We start from the raw sequence: 19471 nt of genomic DNA, 5'->3' as shown, positions 1-19471 counted from the left end.
AAAATTAAAAATAAATTTGTATTTTATTTTTATGTTATATTTTTGATTAAACATTTATTTTTATACTCTCGCAACAAAGTTGCTAAGGAGAGTATTATAGTTTTGTTCACATAACGGTTGTTTGTAAGTCCTAAAACTAAAAGAGTCAGATATAGGGTTCTATATACCAAAGTGATCAGGGTGACGAGTAGAGTTGAAATCCGGATGTCTGTCTGTCCGTCCGTCTGTCCGTCCGTCCGTCCGTGCAAGCTGTAACTTGAGTAAAAATTGAGATATCATGATGAAACTTGGTACACGTATTCCTTGGCTCCATAAGAAGGTTAAGTTCGAAGATGGGCAAAATCGGCCCACTGCCACGCCCACAAAATGGCGGAAACCGAAAACCTATAAAGTGTCATAACTAAGCCATAAATAAAGATATTAAAGTGAAATTTGGCACAAAGGATCGCATTAGGGAGGGACATATTTGGAAGTAATTTTTTTGGAAAAGTGGGCGTGGCCCCGCCCCCTACTAAGTTTTTTGTACATACCTCGGAAACTATTATAGCTATGTCAACCAAGCTCTACAGAGTCGTTTTCTTCAGGTATTTCCATATACAGTTCAAAAATGGAAGAAATCGGATAATAACCACGCCCACCTCCCATACAAAGGTTATGTTCAAAATCACTAAAAGTGCGTTAACCGACTAACAAAAAACGTCAGAAACACTAAATTTTACGGAAGAAGTGGCAGAAGGAAGCTGCCCCAGGCTTTTTTAAAAATTGAAAATGGGCGTGGCGCCGCCCACTTATGGACCAAGAAGCATATCTCAGGAGCTACTAGACCGATTTCAATGAAATTCGGTATATAATGTTTTCTTAACACCCTGATGACATGTACGAAATATGGCTGAAATCGGTTCACAACCACGCCTTCTTCCAATATAAAGCTATTTTGAATTCCATCTGATGCCTTCTTTGTATAATACGAGTATAAACATTAGGAACCAATGATGATAGCGGAATAAAACTTTACACAAATACGGTATTTGAAAAATATGTAAATGACGGATAATGAAATCTCGATTATCACTTTACCATGCGAGAGTATAAAATGTTCGGTGACACCCGAACTTAGCCCTTCCTTACTTGTTAATTTTTGATTAGATTTTTGGGACCAAAAATTTTTATTTTATATAATTCCGGTACTAGGCAATAAAATTATTGTTTCAATCAAATTTTTAATACATTATTTGCAAGCGTGATTTCGGGTAATATCATAGTAAAAAAGTTGCATTAGTTGCGGTTAGTACACTGTTAATTTAATTGAAAGGTACTAGTTGAACTAATTCTTTGCCGAGATTCTCCAAAATTTAATTAATTTAAATTCTCTAAAATTTAATTAATTTAAACTCTCAAAAATTTAACTAACTTAAAATTAAAAAAATTATAATAATAAATAAATAATCTTGAAAAAGTTTATGACAAAATAAATATTTAAATTTAAGATTTCAATAATCTGAAATACGTAAGGTAAATGCAACATTAATTAATTACGTAATCAGATATGCTATTTTTTGGGCGGGGTAGCTAAATACATACACATATACAGAAAGGAAAAATTAAACCAAACTATTGCTGAAAGCAGTTGATATCTACACTGATATTAAAAAAGACAAAACGGGTAGAAGTATGTGACAAGGGAGTAATGAAAAAATTTAATAAAATATAAGCCAAATGTTAAACAAATAACACGCTTTACGCAGACAACTGAAATATTGCGCAAGTCCGGCATTTAGGTAGAAACAACGTAAGAAGCGAGGAGACAAACATGTATGTATGTACATAGGAATGTACATATGTATGTATGAATGTACATATATGTACATATGTGCCTGTGTGTTGTGAGCAATGCGTATGAGTAAGGGACAACGCCCGCTTGACCCATTCATATAAATGAATGGAATTAATCATATTGTAATGTTATTAATAAATATTAAATTTATACAATAGAAATACCATTGGGTCAAATCAATAAAAGTAAAAAAATTTGGAATATTGCACGTTTCAATAAAATTTTTTTTGAATTGACACACTATAAAATAAATGAAAAATAATAATGAAATTACTAAACAGCTCACGCGGTTTTATCACTTGTTGTGGCACTTGAGTATTTTCACCGTTTGCTTTGCAAACTACATACTTAGATATGTACTTACATGTAAGGTGACTACTTGCTTGCGTTTATGCCGTAGTCGGCAGGTTTTCTTTTAGTAGTTTTTGCAATGTTTGACAGGTTATGTACATTCATACATGCATACATACACATGTTATCAACACTAAGCGATAAGATAAGTAAGCGAACATGTGCCAACTTTATATGGTTAAGAATTTTAACACAAACGAAACTGCTCATAACAGAAAACGTATTTATTTCAGCTTGCAAGCAATTTTTACATTTTAAGGAACACCTCGCTAATCAGCAAATAATTAGTATACAGGCAGTTATCATCTCTTCTAGGCTATAGTTGTGTACGTTAACATATTATTTGCAATTGATTTCCACTACAAATACAAAATATTTATTCGAGTCACATTTATAAGCTAGTTGCTGAATTTGCCGCCTCAACACTGCCTACTTGTCTCACGTCCTGCTGTGGTTTTAATAGTAGGCGCCGCTGAGACGCCAAATGTGCTTAGATGTCAGTGAGGTGCAGTGGCCGACGCAACAGTCTGCCGGCAAATCTATATACACACCTGCTCAAAATAATAGTTACACTATAAAACTTAGTACTCTCAATAGTTTAAAAAACTTTTTATGGGCTTTTTGACACAAGTTATGCTGTAAGTTTAATTAAGATAATATGCCATTGCCCTTTCTAAGAGAATGAAGCATGTGAATCCCCGAGATAATGCGTATTTCAGTTTTGCGTGAATACTCAGGAAAAAAACTTGCTCAATATAATAGATACACATAAGTGAACTTAGCTTTTTGTGAAAACAAAGTTAATTTTATCCAGGTTTTCAAGTTTTTTTATCTGGATTGGTAAGTTTTCTTTCATTAAAGCTCAAAATGCTGAAGATAAATTAAATTATTTTTTAATCAAATGGGTCTGAAGGCACATTGCACTGTTGAAGAAGCCCGGCTGGTTTCAAACCTCAGAAAGCAAGGAAAGTTGCTTCGGGAAACTGGGAAATTAATGGAAAGGTCTCTTAATTTTGTTAAAAATGCTTTAGAGCAAAAATCTTGTAGAGAGACTCGTGGAAGGCCACAAAAAACGAGTACAGTTGTTGATCGCCACATTGTAACTATTTGTAAAAAGGACCCATTCAAGTCGTCGAAGGTGATAGCAGCAGAAATTAGAAATGTAGTAAGTGCTCAAACAGTTCGCAGGCGTTTGCAAAAGACCAAGCTACCAGGACAAATAGCCAGAAATGTTCCATTAATACGATCAAAAAATTTAGATATGGGGTGAAACTTTGCAAGAAATCATTCAGATTGGTCAGGACCTGAGGGAATAAAAAAAAGTGGAGAAACATCTTATGGAGCGGTGAAACGAAAATAAATTTTTTTGGAAATGACTGTGAGAGAATTGTGCGTCGTCCAAAAGGAAAGGAGTTTCACGTTCGATTCATAAAAAAACTGTGAAGCACGGAGGTGGAAACGTCATGGTGTGGGGATGTTTTTCTTGGTATGGAGTAGGTCTTATATACCCGACAACTAACAAAATGACAGCGTTGGAGTACAAGGAAATATTTGAAAATGTCATGATACCCTATGCTGAAGAAAACTTACCATTACGTTGGGTATATCAGCAAGATAATGACCCAAAACATACCTCCAAACTGGTTAAAAAATATTTTGAGGACAATAATGTTAACGTTTTGAAGTGACCAAGCCAATCCCCGGACTTAAATCCAATATAAAACCTATAGGGAGAACTAAAAACAAATTTGGCGAGCCAATCTTTCTCTATCAAAGACCAATTATGGAAGTGCATACAAAAAACTTGGTATGAGATACCTAAAGAAACCTGTCAGGCTTTAATCAGTAGTATGCCCAAACGAATAAATAAACTAATCCAAAATAATGGTGGATATACTGCCTATAAACTAAGTAATGTTAAATATACAAAAAAACTGTTTTATGATAATTTGTTTTTCCAAAATAAAATTTAGCTATGAAATGTTTTTGGATCAACATTTCTTTGTTTTGCTATTTTTTTAAATGAAGTTTATTTAATTTAACTTGTAAATATTTGAAAAATATTAGTACGTTTTCGTTTTTCCTAAAAATTTAAATAAAACTTATTACTGATGAGCTTTATTTGAAAACGTATTGTGTAACTATTATTTTGAGCAGGTGTGTATGTACTTACATACATATGTATACTGATATTGGTGTCGGTGTCGCGTGCCTTGCTTTGTGGATTTGACCCACATTTTTAACTTGTCTTATGACTTTGTTTTCTTAATATTTTTTTACGCACTTGTGTATATAAACAATTTCATGCGTGTTTCTACGAATATATGTATGTGTAATACCAATGTATTCTAGATCCAGACATAGTTAGCAAGTTGTGATGTGCAAATCATCCAACAAGTTTCATTCATGTTTTACATTAAGAGAATTGATAACTTTCGAATGGTCACGCAAAGTAAAAGGCCGGCAGTGGAAGCATAGGAAAATCTATAAAATTGTGTAAGGAATGTGAATCATAAAGACCCAAATTATAGTGTAATGAATATAGGTATGCTAATTATAAGTACTTTGGATTTTCCTAAAAAATATGTTTTCACACGATGTTATGCTATTATTGTTATATGTTTATATATGTTGAATTAATGAAACGGGTATATATTGTAATGCCGTTAGTCAAAATATCGAAATTTAGAATTCTGACAAAGTTTTCGGTATTCTGATTTGTCGTTGTTTTGATTTGTCGTTATTTTGGGTATATCCCTAATGAAACTAATGTATGTTGACTTGTTAATTTCGGAACACTAATATTTATCATTGCATTATGCTGATGACGCACCAGATATGCGAAGTTAGCGCACTAACTTCCTACAGATTTATAAAAAATATCGCTGGAAGATTTCTCTTTTACTTTTGTTGCAGAAAATCTCAAGTACATACATATGTACATATATAGGTGCTTTCAACTAATGTTTCCTTTCAATGTGCATGTCCGCCCACGCTTAGCTTCCCACCCTTCTACCAATTTCTCGCTAACAACAGACGACAATGCAAATATTAAACAGACGCTATATGTACAAATTTAACAAATAACAACGTATGCAATATATTATACAAAATAAAATTTGTATACAGTGTCTACAATCTAAAAATATGTTCTATATAATATTCATGTTTTTTTTATAATTAGTTAGCATTTTTAAGTTTAGAAGTTGTTTAGTATACAACAAATGTATACATACATATGTACATACATACATATATCAAAACTAAACAGGCTTTTATAAAAGCGAAGTATGTGTTAGGATTCAACATTTTTTTTAAATATAAATTTAAATGGTATAACTGTAAAATAATTTATATTTATGTAATATGCACGAAAATAAAATTGTTTTAGCAACATTTTTAAAGGAATTTTATGTTAAAAACTAACTGACGAGTTTAAACTTGCATTTGACGTCAATATGTGAATTATAAATCAGACCAAACCCAAAAATACGAATCAGTGGAAGTAAATAAGAAGAATCGATGATGACATTCGTACGTGTATTTTTGTTGCGGCAAACACACAATCCATTTACACTAACAATAAACAAACGGAACGGTAGCAAACATGTTAAATAACAACAACATTAACCACGAAATGAGAGGAGCTTTTCGGTAAATAGTGGGCAATAGAGCACATGCGAGCACGAACGAATAAGAGTAAGAAGCTGAAAGCAAAGATAATAACAGTATAGGCAGCGCAGCCGCAATTTTTGATGCGGTATGGCATTACTCAAAATTGTGCCTGCGAGTAGGGTGGCACATAGCAAATTTAAAAAAACATGACGTCATTTTAAACTAGCAAATTTTTATTATACAAAATTTAATAGTGTGCTACTACTTTAAATAATGTTAGTAACATGCTTATAAGAAAAAATGTTACAAAATTAATGCAGGTACTTTGGATTTTAATTTTCCCAAATATTAAGTCAATAATAAATTGTAATGTTACTTACTAACATTTAAAAAAAATATTGGATAGGAACGCCGATATACTTTGTTAATTTTATTTCTATGTAAAAATTTCCGTCTTTCTTTTTTTATTACTATACATTATTTTCATTTTAATCTTCAATCAAAAATTTGACCAACCGTATTATAACAACGTTTCTTCTGATGCCAAAACATTTTATTCGTTAACTCGTCTTTTCATTTATCTTTACGCACAATTTTCACATACCTTTTATTGCGTGATTTTATCTGCGATTGCCTTCACTTTTAAACCTTTTTCTCCTGTCACAAGTGCGTGCGCTGGCTGCCTTTGTAGTCCTCTTTTTAACTTTTCTTATAAAATAATTTTCTTTTTGTTCGGCTCTCAAACTCAACCCGATCTTTGCCAGAAAATAAAATAAAAATGTTTTTTTTTTTTATACTTTTTCTATTGAATTTTTTTAAACTTGAAATTTTCACACATACACTAAAAACACATCCAAATTTTCACTTTTTCTGTCGCATTAGCTACCACTGTTGTCGTCCGCTGTAATTTTATTTTTTTGAAATATTTGCGCGGAACTATGTTGATTTTTCTTATTGACTGCCTTTTATTATCAAACGGTTCTGTCAGAATTTCGCACAAATTTGCACTAAATATAACAAGGAATATATAATTTTAAAATTAATTTCGGACTTTGTCACGAGCCGGCCTATTTTTCTCTTTATTTAATTTTTCTTTCGACAATTATATCTAATTGAAGCGTTTAGCGCCAGCAAGGAAACAAATACAATACCGCTATGTCGCAACACGCACTCTAAAACGAATAGAGCAACTAGAACGAAACAACGAAACGGCTGACAATCCGAACGTCGACAAAACGATACTCAAATTGGCTTTGCGAACGAATTCACTCAACTTCAGTCTACGTTGCTCCAACAAACGAAAAGGGGAATAGAGGGAATTTTTCAAATTGGAAAATGAAAAAAAAAGAAATTCGTGAATAAAATGGAATTTCAGAAAAGGAAAGCAAAGATATTAAATGCGAAAATCAAATAAGAAACGCATTAATGTTTCCATACCAAAAAAGTGGGAAAAAATTGTAAATGATAACGAGAAATATTTCGATACACATTTACATTCGTATTCAATATGTGTTCAACAGCCAAGCTGGTAAACCATTTACAGTGGATATAACAAACGGCAACTCTGTTGGACGCCATCAGTAATAGCACGCGAAGCTAAAACCACTTTTCCGTGATGTTGTTATTACCATAAATTTCCCTTTTACTGTTTCAAATAGGGTAATTTATAAGTAGCAAAAAAAAAAATCTGCCAAAGCATACGCCCTATTGAGACAGTTGTCTGCAATTAAGGATTATTTTGTGTAGCCTGTAGCTATTTAGAGGGATTACGTTACTAGCATAGTTGTATTAAAATAAATCACTTGGAAAGCAATACAATCCGACATTTTAAATAAAAAAATGTTTCTATACAAATATGTATATCACTATTTGCACGATTATGTCATTGCCGACCTTTTAGCCACTACTGATATTAATAATAAAATCTGCTGGCAAAAAACGAGTGGGCGTTTGCCGGTTTATTAAACGGTTCGCAACAAAACCGCAAAATATATTGATAAAAAATAAAATATAGATATGCAGTGTCAAATGATTCTCATCGATTTTCAATGCCTGTGTCTGGCCAATCTTTTTTTTCAATTTACACAGAATTTTCACTTTCAATCGCCGCGCAATATTTATCACAGTTTTACTCATTAATCCACGCAATACATTTTTTGCATTAATTAGCTAGACACCGTCTTAAGTTTATACACGCTATTCATTTGTATTTTATATTTACTAGTTTTCCCCAAAATATTTAAAACCGATTAATTAAAGCCTTACAACAATTTTCGACGTTCGTTTTCTTAGAGCTACTCCAGCGCAAACACTCGAGTTGACGTTCGTTCGATTCCGCTTTTCCTTCTATTCTGTTCTGATTCGCCTAAAATTACCTATGGCTCAATTTTCCAATTGCATTCGCGTCGGTTTTCCGGTGCCAATAGCTCCCATGCAAGAGTGAATACGCACTATTATTAATTTGGCATTTGTTCATTCAAATAAGAAATTTATTGAGAATGATGTCATATCGAAGTTGGCTGGAGAAATAATGGGTTATTTAAAACTTCAGAGTTGCTATTACAGTATATTGCCAGATTTTTTCCGCGAATGCAAAACTTTTAATTCGTAAAATAAACGGAGTTCTTTCCTTAATTGGCATCTAACAGAGCTAATCTACTGATTACCACAATCCAATTCAAACGATTTACATGCGCTATGAAGTTCTTTATATCTACTTTATATAAAAAAAATTAACATGAAGATCCTTACGAATGGCATTTAATTTCAATGCATACCCGCTGTTATTTTTTATATTGAAATGTTCTCGTTATTAAAGTTTCAAAAAAATTAAATAGAAAGCAAAATAACATATTTCAAATTTATTAAACGTTACTTTTATATAATAGAACAAATTTTAAGAGAATTATCTCAATATTTTCAGAAATTATTACTTGTTCAACATTAATAGTAATCTAGCAGCTTTGCCACCCTACTTTTGTACCATTGTGAACGGCAAGGCCGTTATGTCGATATGAAGAAGCAGTAATTAAAAGGGGACGAGACGCCGCGCTTGGTGTGATAGTTTTTATTTTAGTTTTTAAGTTTAAAATTATTAATGCCGGTGTCAAAATTATATAGTAGGACACAGCATTATATACGGTAAGATCTTTTATAATGAATAATTAAATCAGGCAAATAGTAAACTACAACATTATCAATTGATTTGGCGTGACAGGCATTCTCAAGAAAGTGATTTATTACGGAAAACAATAGCAAACGTTTTCACTACAGGCGTCTGCAAGCACGAGTAGAAAGCGCCAAAGTATAGTGTTGCAACTACCTCCTTATCCTTTACAAACCTACTCAAACAGAAATGGGACGTAGTCCATCTCCATCGCATCGACGACGTGAAAAAGAGCGTTCTGAACGTAAAAAGCGTCGAGAACGGCGCTCTAGAGAACGTGAAAGGCAGCGGGAACGTGAAACAGGGGCTGGCGGTAGTCGTGCTTTGCGTAGACGTTCACATGACAGAGGAGGTGGTGGTGGAGGGGATCGAGACCGGACCCGCAGCCGCAGTCGGGAGCGAGACAGAGCAAGTCGTCGCCGTTCTAGGTGAATAATGAAGTGTAGTGTATTAACCCAAGACAGAAACGTCACAGAACTAAGTATAACATTTTTCTATCTGCCTATTTATAATAAGTATAGTTTTAAAATTTATTTGCGATAATGAATGGTTTTTGATGAAATAGTAAATATTTAGGGATGTTCACCGAAATGCAACCCTATGGTTAACATTTCCCTCGCATTTTTCGTACCGCATTTTATGTCAATTTTGACATTTCAACATAATTCTTTGACATTACCACGTGAAGTGAAATACTTCACGAAATTTTCCGAAGATATCAAAGGATTTCATCACAAAATTTAATTATATAGTTTATAAACTCATTTACCATTGGTAAACTTCATTATTACTGAGTCAACACTAAATCCGTAAAGTAACAGTTGAAGTGAAAAAGAGTGAAATTGAATAGATAATAACCAGAATGGCATTACGAGTACAATTTGAGAACAACGATGACATCGGTGTTTTTAGCAAACTAACAAACGCATATTGCCTAGTAGCTGTTGGTGGCTCTGAGGCTTTTTACAGTGTGTACGAAAGTGAATTGGCGGAGACCATTCCTGTTGTGCATGCTAGCATTGGTGGCTGCCGTATTATTGGTCGCCTCACAGTAGGTAATCGCAATGGATTACTTGTGCCACATTCTACTACAGATGTAGAACTACAGCATCTGCGTAACACATTACCAGATTCGGTGAAAATACAGCGCGTGGAAGAACGTCTTTCAGCACTGGGAAATGTAATCGCCTGCAATGACTATGTTGCTCTAGTGCATCCCGACCTTGACAAAGAAACTGAAGAAATTATCGGTGATGTATTGAAAGTGGAAGTGTTCAGGCAAACAATTGCCGAAACCCCGCTCGTAGGTTCATATGCCGTGCTCAGTAATTTGGGTGGTATGGTACATCCAAAAACCAGTATACAAGATCAAGATGAATTATCATCACTCTTGCAAGTGCCGTTGGTGGCAGGCACAGTAAATCGTGGCAGTGATGTGCTGGCAGCCGGCATGGTTGTAAACGATTGGCTATCATTTGTGGGTATGAGTTCAACTGCCACCGAAATGTTCGTTATCGAACGCGCGTTCAAACTGAATCAATCCGGTCCCGCCGTATTAGGACGAGCGAAGGAGCGTGCCGCACTCATTGAAGGGATGTCTTAAATTTTGCATGCTGGAGATCTTCTACGAAGCTTATCCGAAATAATATTGATTATAACACTTTTTGTAACACTAAAATATACGAAATAAATTTATAGTTAGTACATAATATTAATTTCAAGTTTTTTTCTAAGAAAATGCTGAAACGATGGTCAGTCCATATTGGACTTTGAATACCCAAATGCCGTAATCGAAATATAAGTGCTTTAGTTATTAATTTATTTATATTTAGTTCGTTATAGGTTTATAAAATTGACTAAACACCACCCTTATTGTATTTAGATCGCGTTCTCGCGGACACCCATCTACTTCGGCGTCTACGTCGTCTGGGCGACGCGGCGCTGCCGCTGAACGTCCCAAAATCACAGAAGCCGATTTGGAAGGTAAATCACCCGAAGAAGTAGAAATGCTGAAAACAATGGGATTCTGCACTTTCGATACCACCAAAAACAAGAAGGTTGAAGGCAACGATGTTGGTGAAGTGCATGTTATCTTAAAGCGCAAGTATCGTCAATATATGAATCGCAAAGGTGGCTTCAATCGGCCGCTGGACTTTGTGGCATAACACGTTGTCAAAGCGCGAACTAACGCGTGTACCCACACAAGTCTATACACACTGGCGATATATCGACGCACGCTCTTGTACTAATGTTTTTATTATTACTATATTTTTTAGTAGTGCGTCTGCTGTAGTGCTCAGCAATCACATCTACAGCAGCATGCACAAGACAATCCTGCAATTTTATGCAATAGACCGGTTTACAAAATTCAATTTTCAAAATTTCCACCACACATACCTCATTAATATTTAAAATATTAAACTTTTTTTGTATTGTCCTGTTTAAGTTTTCTCATAGTTAGTAAGTAATCTATTATAAATGTGACATGACTGCGAAGAGTTGAAAAGCTGCCCAGGAGCTGCATCATTTGAAACAAGTGCCAATATTGGCAGTATTTATGCTTTACGAGTTATAGAGAGGCATAATTCCAAAATAGACATGCATATACATTTTGTGCTCATACTTAAAAATTTATTGTGAGTTGATGTTAATATTTTGCTTGGAAAATTATTTTAAAAATTTCCGAAGCAGCAAATTCACTCTTCTCAATTCAATCTCGTAAATAGAGAACAACGAGATTTCAGTAATTTTTTTTTTGAATATTTAAAGTAATTAAAATCACTTGAAACATGAAAATTTCAAATGTTTTAAGGCTGAAATGAATTAAGGCGAAAGTACTTACGTTGTTGCCAGTTGCATCGATTGCTTTTAAATATGATTTATAGCAATACATACTATCAAAATGTAATTGTTACCAATTTTTTTTTTTTATAAAATGGACAGAATTTCGCTTCGTTTTGAATATCGCCTGAACTCTTGCACTTGATTCATTTTAGTTCCATAAAGTAAAAGAAATTTGTAAGTCTCACACAGTTGAATTAAAATTTTACTAAATACTTGGTACGTTTTGGCCGTCACGAAATTTTTTATGTACAACAATTACTTGAAGTATTTGAAAATCATAACAATACAATACAACAACAAATTCCCATAAACTCCTATAGAAATACATAAATATATCCCAGCACGCATCTCAATGCATAACTCCCCCTAGTATCCTCCATACACTGCAATAGTACAATTTTTTATCAAAATATTTTTTTTTACAAATATAGAAACTATATATACACAAATAACATAACTGACCCGAACCTTACTTATCCTACCCAACATAACTAGCCTTACCCCTACCCCATACAATTTTTTACCCATTCACCCCTCAAATAAACCCAACTACAATAGACCAAATATGCAATAGCCAGGGATTTATATAATTATTACAAAAAGATTTGTTACAATGGTAGTTATTACATACATACACACATACATACTTGAAACATGAAAATAACTGTAAAATATGTATTTAAACATTTTTATACAGAGTAATAGAGTGTGAAGCTTTTTTTTACTGAAGACTACAGTTTTCAACATTTTATTCACATGCAAGTGCCGTTAACATCTAAACAAAAAAAAAAACAATAGTAAATAATGTTTGTAATAAACAACAGTTAGTGATATAAAGAACTGATACACGCGTTAAAAGGAAATCGAGCGGGAATTGAATAGAACGCAATGCGAGAGATATGCTGGTATAATTTTGTTTGACCTTTAATTTGTAAAAATGTGTATAAGCATTAATTTTTCTAACAATTATAATTAAAAAATATCAGTTTTTTGGCTTTAATGCTTGAAACGCTATATTTTAATATAATAAAATTTCTTTGAGTGCATAATTTGAAGAAATACCGATATTTCAAAACGAAATTATAAACAAATAATCCGAAATTTCGCGATACTTTTTAAATTATATACGAAGAATTCTTGAATATCCAGCATATCAGCCATAACTCGTAAGCTCAATTTTTTGAACAGCTATTAAGAATAAGGAAAAAACATTTACTTTTGAATATACATACATATATTAACAGGAATATATACATATATGTAATTGCTACAATAGCACGTACAATTTTTTACATAAAATATATACATATATACATATATGTATATGTATGTATACAGACAAGTATGTATGTAAAACCACAAATCGCAATAGTTGAGATTTGGCATAAACCTAATAACGTTTTGGCTCATCCACCCCCATACACATACTTACAACTTAGCTATAGTTAAACGAAATTGCAGGGATTTTTTCACATTTTTTATTCTTTTAATATTAACGTTTTACTTTAATAAAAAAGAAAATAATAATACTTTCTGTTTCATTTTGGTTGCAATTTTCACTTTTTATTTTCGTAAACAAAACAGACTTTTGAAAAATGTTTGCCTTTGGTTTGTTGTTAATTTAAATAACACAACAAAAATGTATAATTAATATTATTATATGTGCTTTAGTTATCATTAGTTAGTTTAATTTTAAACAACACAATTGTAAATGTAAATTACCAAAAGGAAAGAAATAAGATGAATCTGAAAAAAATAAAAGAAAATTCAAAATTTAAAAATTGTTTTATTAAAATTTTTCGAATAGAAAGTATCATCAATATCATTCTACAATTGAATATGTTATAATCCTGGAAAATCCATATAAATGTTTGCACCTTTAATTCAACGAAGCAGCGAGTTTTGCTAAAAGCTAGTATAGAACCTTTACATTACAATCGAGTTTAACAAAAACTTTGTTTGTCCGATAATTTTTTCATACACGTAGAAAATCGGGTAAGTATCGCCAAGGCCTAGCAATACAGTCTCAATTGTCTTGGGGATGGCCTCCGTATATGACGCTTGTGTTTTTTAATGCTGTCAAACTATCAAAAAATATTTACATTTAATACACAACCCGCCTCCCCGTTCCGTCATCGGTCTTTCCCAACCAGTAATCTATCGGCAAGTAATCGCGCTCACCTCAAAAGAATCCTCCTCATAGAGGGAAATTTTAAGATTCTATAACAAACCTCTGAGAGCTAGTTTTGAAAAACTTACCGAGCAAGCAAGGTTAGATCGGCAAAATAACAGCCATTGGCTTGATAAAAAAGTAACGTAGAACAGGTTGTAGTGGGATTGACTCTCCCTCAATAAATCTTCAGGCACCATATTCACTGTCGATGCCATTAAAATTCAGACTGCTAACAATTCTGAGATTTTAGGTGTTAAATTCTTCTGTGTTACCGCCTGTGCTCATTCACTACCCATACGAAAGCGATTATTTACAAAGTCCAGAGCCCCAAAAAAGTCTTCAAATCGCCAGTCGGCAGTTTCTGAAAGGACATCATTGGATGTAATGAAACGCAGGCGATGAAGCTTTAGACGCGTCAGAACACTGCATCCGAACGGTTACTGGATACTCCGTATGTCTCCAGTCTAACACCTAAAAATTGAGGCCTGCATGCTTCCATTTAAAGAACACAATTTACAGTGGTCTCCAAGCAATTTCTGTTACGCAGAAATCAACGGTGCAGTTGTCTGCTTGAAGCATCAACAGGTCTTTCCTTGATGGCATCGAACAGTTCGACGACCAGATTACTAACACAACAAATGCAGACACGCACTGACCACCATTCACAGTGGAGCCATGAGCACCTTCACCTTCCTCTCAGTCAATGGCGTATTTGGAGTCAAACCACCACCCATTGCAGGCGAAGAGGTCGAGTTGCCCCGACAATCTAGAGTGACCCTTACGCAACTTCGTTCTGGATATTGTAGCATTTTAAACACCTACTTATGCAGAATTGGCATACCAAATATATGTATGTGCTGCATGCAATGAGTCATCACATGACTCTTACCACCACTTTGATTGCCCAACAAGTCCCAGTCAACCGACACCCCTCGTCTTATTCTCCGCCCGTCGAAGCAGCACATTTTCTATGTCTATCGTTAGATGACTTTTGAGAGAACCAACCTGAACCTTACCACCCGGGGATTAGATAACAGCTATTCTCGAAAAAAATGCATTTGCAGTTTTATGCTACGATTACTGTTGTTGTTGTTGTAGATTCTTTCTAAATAGACCTTAGACTAAGCTATTAAAATATTTCGAATTTTGAAACATTCTTTAGATTATTTTTATTTCTAAGGTAGAATAACCCCATTATTTCTAGAGTGTAAAGTTATATACAAAATAGAATTGAAGACGTTTATTTTTTTTTATACACTTAATTATATTTAATAATTTATTTATAAACACGCTTCTATTACAGACATTTTTAGCAAATATTTTTTATAGAAATTTTTTATTTTTAAATTTATTACTTTTTTCTAAATATTTATCTTATAATTAAACAGAAGCCAAGTAGCCATTATCTAATATTTTTTGCGCAAGTTTTCCTTGTGTTTCGCTGAATTCGAGTTTTCATAAAAAATAAATGTATAGTATATGCTATTTTGTATGCGTGTTATGTACATAAATAAGCCTAAACGTGATACTCATATAAATAAAGAAGCATACAAGTTTGATTTATTTGTGGTTTATTTATGTAAAACAGAATTTAGTTTTATATGTAGTAAAATAAAATAAACGACTTTTATATTTAAAAAGAAAATTTTGTTTTAGGGCTAAAACAAATTTTTATAAAATAGAAATACTTTTTTGTTAAAAATAATTTTTAAGCTAAAAATACATATTTATAATTGCTTAGTAAAATGTATTTTCCATTGCATACATTTTAGAAAATACTTTTGATTACAAATTTCAATGAGGCGAAAATTCTTCTGAGTGTAATTTGTTAGAGAAAAATACAAAGTACAATAAAATCCCATTAACACGTAGCGTTAGCAGGTAAACATTTCAACTAAGCTAGTTATAAAGTAAAAAATATCATAGTTTTACCAAAATTTGATTAATTTTATTTTATACTTTCATGTAAATTAGTTTTTTTTAATAATAAAGTTTATTTCTTTTTAAATAAGAAATGAATAAGGTATGTAAAAAAGATCAATATTTGCCGTTAAAGCACAGTAAAGTGGTGATGATTGTGTAATTGATTTTGTAAATAAATACAAATGCGTTTTAAAGTGCGGAAAAATATCAGTAATAAGCGACATCTTAAATATTAATTTACAGTCGGTTTTGTGTTCTTTTGCTACACAATAATGTTTCGTTTGTTTGTTATATTTTAGAATATCTCATATTATGTTGTATTAAATTTGATTAGTGTGCCATTTGCACACGCTTTTTATATCTCCTTTTTATGGTTATTATGCATGCACATTTGTACATGTTTGCAACTCCTATAAGTTAATTATTTCTTTTAGCACTCCACTGCGTCTGCTAAAAAAACTAGTACAAAAATTCAAATAACATCAATATTAAAATAAAAATTTAGATTGATTTTTTGCTTCCAGTTAAATAAGGCTAATTTGATTTTTTTTTTTTTGCACAATTGATGCCTGTGGAGAAAACAAATTTTAATTGCAACAAATGTATGTTGTAGAGTTAATTGGAGTCAATAAATTTATGTTCAAAAACTGCAATTAACATTTGTGCGTTGTTGTATTTAACAATATTAGTTTGTATTTGTAATTTGTATAAGCTTGATAATTAAACTTCAATTCGATAATACACCAATGTGTTATACAGTTATGTTTCATGTGGGCTAATCAGTTATATCGTGCTTCTTTTTAATAAATAGAGATGCTTTCAATGCAATTTCTTATAAGTTCACCTCTTTAATATGACGCACGAAATTTTCCTCTACTATAGCAAAATACTCAAATTGAATAACTAAGCTAAATGAAAAAAAGAAAAACATATAGGCAAATGAAAAAAGAAAAACATATTATAGGCAAAAGGTAGGCGTTCGCAATATAAGAGCAGAGTTCAAGCTCTGTACGCTAACTAAATTTGATTTGAATATTTGTATATTTAAAAACGCATTGTTTTTTATTTAATTTTTGTTTTTAAGTTTTCGACTCTGTGAATCTTAATCAGCTTTCCGTGGTTTGCGTTTACGCACCTCAGCCGGACTAGTGCTGCTCATTTCCTTCTTCTCTTTATCAATGAATGCCTGTGTCTGTGTATTACCATCGCCAGCCGATTTCTTGATATCTTTCTCACTTTCTGGTTCATCTGACTCACTGGCATTTGAGTTTTTCTCACCATCCGAAGTTCCAGCGGCATCGTCTTCCTCTGCACCAGCCCCATCGACATTCTCATCATCTTGTTCTTCATTGTTGTCTTCGTCATCATCATCATCGTCGTCGTCGTCGTCATCTTCATCATCATCCTGCTCATCAGCTAGATCGTTTTCATCCTCAATTTCATCAGCAGCTAAGTCTTCTATGCCATTTGAACCAGCAGATTTTTCTTTGAATTCGGAGAAGCTTTGACGTTGCGATTTCTTTGGTGGGTATAAAAAGTCGACAACACAAACGAGTAACAAGCCCAAACCGGCGCCAATGAATATGGTACCGATGGCGAAGAGCGCGTATGAACCCCAAGTTGGCAGACCGTATTCTTCCTGGAGGCGTACATTGAAATCCTGTAAGGCGCAAATACATTTTAATTGTAAAAAGTAAAAAGATAATGTTGTGTTAAATATATACATATTTAACTAAATTGCGTTAAAACAAGAAAAAAATTTAATTTCGATTGCCCCGAAGTTAAAATAAGATTCATAAATATCGCATACTGGGCGACTAGTTCACTTATATACAGACAGACATGGCTAATTAGACTCAGCATGTCATACTTCTCATTTATGTATATGGATATATTTTACAGGGTCTCCGACGCTTCTTATGGGTATTACAAAATTCGTGGCATACTTAATAATATTCAGGGTATAAAAATGAAAACCTTCTAATAATTATTTTTATTTCTGTTTAAATTAAACTTTTATACTTAATCATATTTGCAATAATTTTAATGACTAATAGAATTTATATAATGTAAACTCACCTTCAAAGTGTGCGATAATTTAAAGAAGTACGATAGTATAGACATGTGTATGGTGTCAGGTTTCTTCCATGCTGAAATTGGTTCAAGTTTTTGCCATTGCTTTTGTTTAAGGAACAACATTAAAGCGTCGCCATCGCGTGAACCCCGATATTGACGGAATTCGCCTTCTTTAACGCTGCAATTCGTATGAGAAACGTTTTAAAATTTGTTTCTTGAATTATGCATAATCAACTTACTGATAAATTGTTGGCAGAGCGGTAACAAAGAAACGCCCACTTAAGGATGGAGAGGTGGTAACGTCAATCTTGGCCACACTTACACGCAGATCCTTTGCAGTTTTAGCAAAGCGTTCCCATGTTGGCGCAAGATTTTTGCAAGCAGGGCACCATGGAGCAAAGCTAAGCAAATTATACGATGATATCTTAGTAAGTGAATATTTTATAACATAATAGGTAAATTTGCCAAACCAGATAAAAAATTGATCAATTGTAACAAGAAAAGTTACAGAGCACAGGGCTTCTAAATTAAGCAAAAATGGCATGTTAATTTAAATAATAATAATAAATTATTTATCAAAAAAATCGATGTCAATTTTTAATGTCACACGTAAAAGTAACCATTTCGCCGGCTGCAAAACTACCTGCATTGAAGGTATGAGTGTGTTAAAATGTTATATGTATTTGTACATTTATGCATTACAACATCTGCTGCATTAACTGTATGTGATAATTACAGATTTTGCAAATTCACAACACTATATGGGTTACTAAGCAGGGGGCCACTGCTATTTTACATATTTGTTTTGGAACTTTACTTACAATTCCACCATCCATTCGCCGCGCAGCATTAATTGCCAATTATCCTCATTCAACTCTATTAAGGAATTTGTTTGTGTTGCTAAGTCTTCATCTAAATCCAATTCGTCAACATGTGCCAATAGGGATGTGAATGCAGTAAATGTAGAAAATATGACCAAATATACTGAGAAAACGTTTAAACAACCCCGTGAAAGGCTTGATTTAGAACGTGTACGTAACTCCATTTCTGACATATATTCACGCTCGGCTACTTATTTAACGTTCCCGGATTATATTTTCTCCTTTGTTTGCACGCAATCTACGAACTATAATTGCTCACTATAAAGTTTATTCATGCAAATACTAAATTTTGAGGTATCCCCGGCTATTAATTAAAAAAATATTGTAGCGAAAAAATTACTGTCTGCCGAAAGCAGAAAAATGACGAATGTGGGTTTTCCTGCCGTTTTTTGTTCTTTTTCTTTCTTTGTCAGAAATTCCAACGCAGTGTTGCAAGGAAATAGTTGACAGTTGTTCAATAGAAAATCGATATATTTCGATTGAGTGTTGGTAAGTTCAGAAAGTGAAGCTTTAATTAAAATATTAAAATAATTATATTAATATTGATAAACTACCAGCATTAATTTAACATATATGAATTGGCCAGTAATTCTTTTAACATTTTGGAT

At 33.0% G+C, this 19471-nt stretch overlaps 4 protein-coding genes across 12 annotated transcripts in view; 2 read left to right on the top strand and 2 right to left on the bottom strand.

Annotated features, from left to right (window-relative positions):
• The window catches only part of LOC120772466 (protein hu-li tai shao), a 76479-nt gene extending 68317 nt beyond the window's left edge, over positions 1-8162 (bottom strand). For 8 of the 9 annotated variants that reach the window (XM_040101095.1, XM_040101096.1, XM_040101097.1 and 5 more), the window contains exons 1-2: positions 8066-8161; positions 6405-6807 (exon numbers count right to left, since the gene is read on the bottom strand). The gene's annotated coding sequence lies outside the window, so the exon portion shown is untranslated. Of the gene's footprint in view, positions 1-6404; positions 6808-8065 lie in introns of all 9 variants that reach the window. The other variant, XM_040101104.1, reaches the window with a different exon arrangement.
• A 678-nt stretch (positions 8163-8840) lies between these two features.
• On the top strand, positions 8841-12539 carry LOC120771084 (U4/U6.U5 small nuclear ribonucleoprotein 27 kDa protein). The gene is made up of 3 exons (XM_040098909.1): positions 8841-8941; positions 9018-9394; positions 10849-12539. The coding sequence occupies exons 2-3, from the start codon at positions 9156-9158 to the stop codon at positions 11129-11131; spliced, it is 522 nt and encodes a 173-aa protein (XP_039954843.1). The 5' UTR covers positions 8841-8941; positions 9018-9155; the 3' UTR covers positions 11132-12539.
• Positions 9529-10681, top strand: LOC120771083 (eukaryotic translation initiation factor 6). The gene has a single exon (XM_040098907.1). It carries the CDS (start codon positions 9829-9831, stop codon positions 10567-10569), a length of 741 nt encoding a protein of 246 aa, XP_039954841.1. The 5' UTR covers positions 9529-9828; the 3' UTR covers positions 10570-10681.
• Positions 12540-16509: 3970 nt separating the features above from the next.
• LOC120771529 (thioredoxin-related transmembrane protein 1) lies at positions 16510-19258 on the bottom strand. Its single transcript, XM_040099587.1, has 4 exons — positions 18804-19258; positions 18222-18383; positions 17986-18160; positions 16510-17566 (listed from the first exon to the last, which is right to left on the bottom strand). The coding sequence occupies exons 1-4, from the start codon at positions 19034-19036 to the stop codon at positions 17009-17011; spliced, it is 1128 nt and encodes a 375-aa protein (XP_039955521.1). The 5' UTR covers positions 19037-19258; the 3' UTR covers positions 16510-17008.
• Positions 19259-19471: the final 213 nt, after the last annotated feature.

This window comes from Bactrocera tryoni, chromosome 3, assembly GCF_016617805.1.
Source record: "Bactrocera tryoni isolate S06 chromosome 3, CSIRO_BtryS06_freeze2, whole genome shotgun sequence".
NCBI lineage: Eukaryota > Metazoa > Arthropoda > Insecta > Diptera > Tephritidae > Bactrocera > Bactrocera tryoni.
Note: the sequence above shows the minus strand (reverse complement) of the source record. Positions and strands in the feature narration are given on the sequence as shown.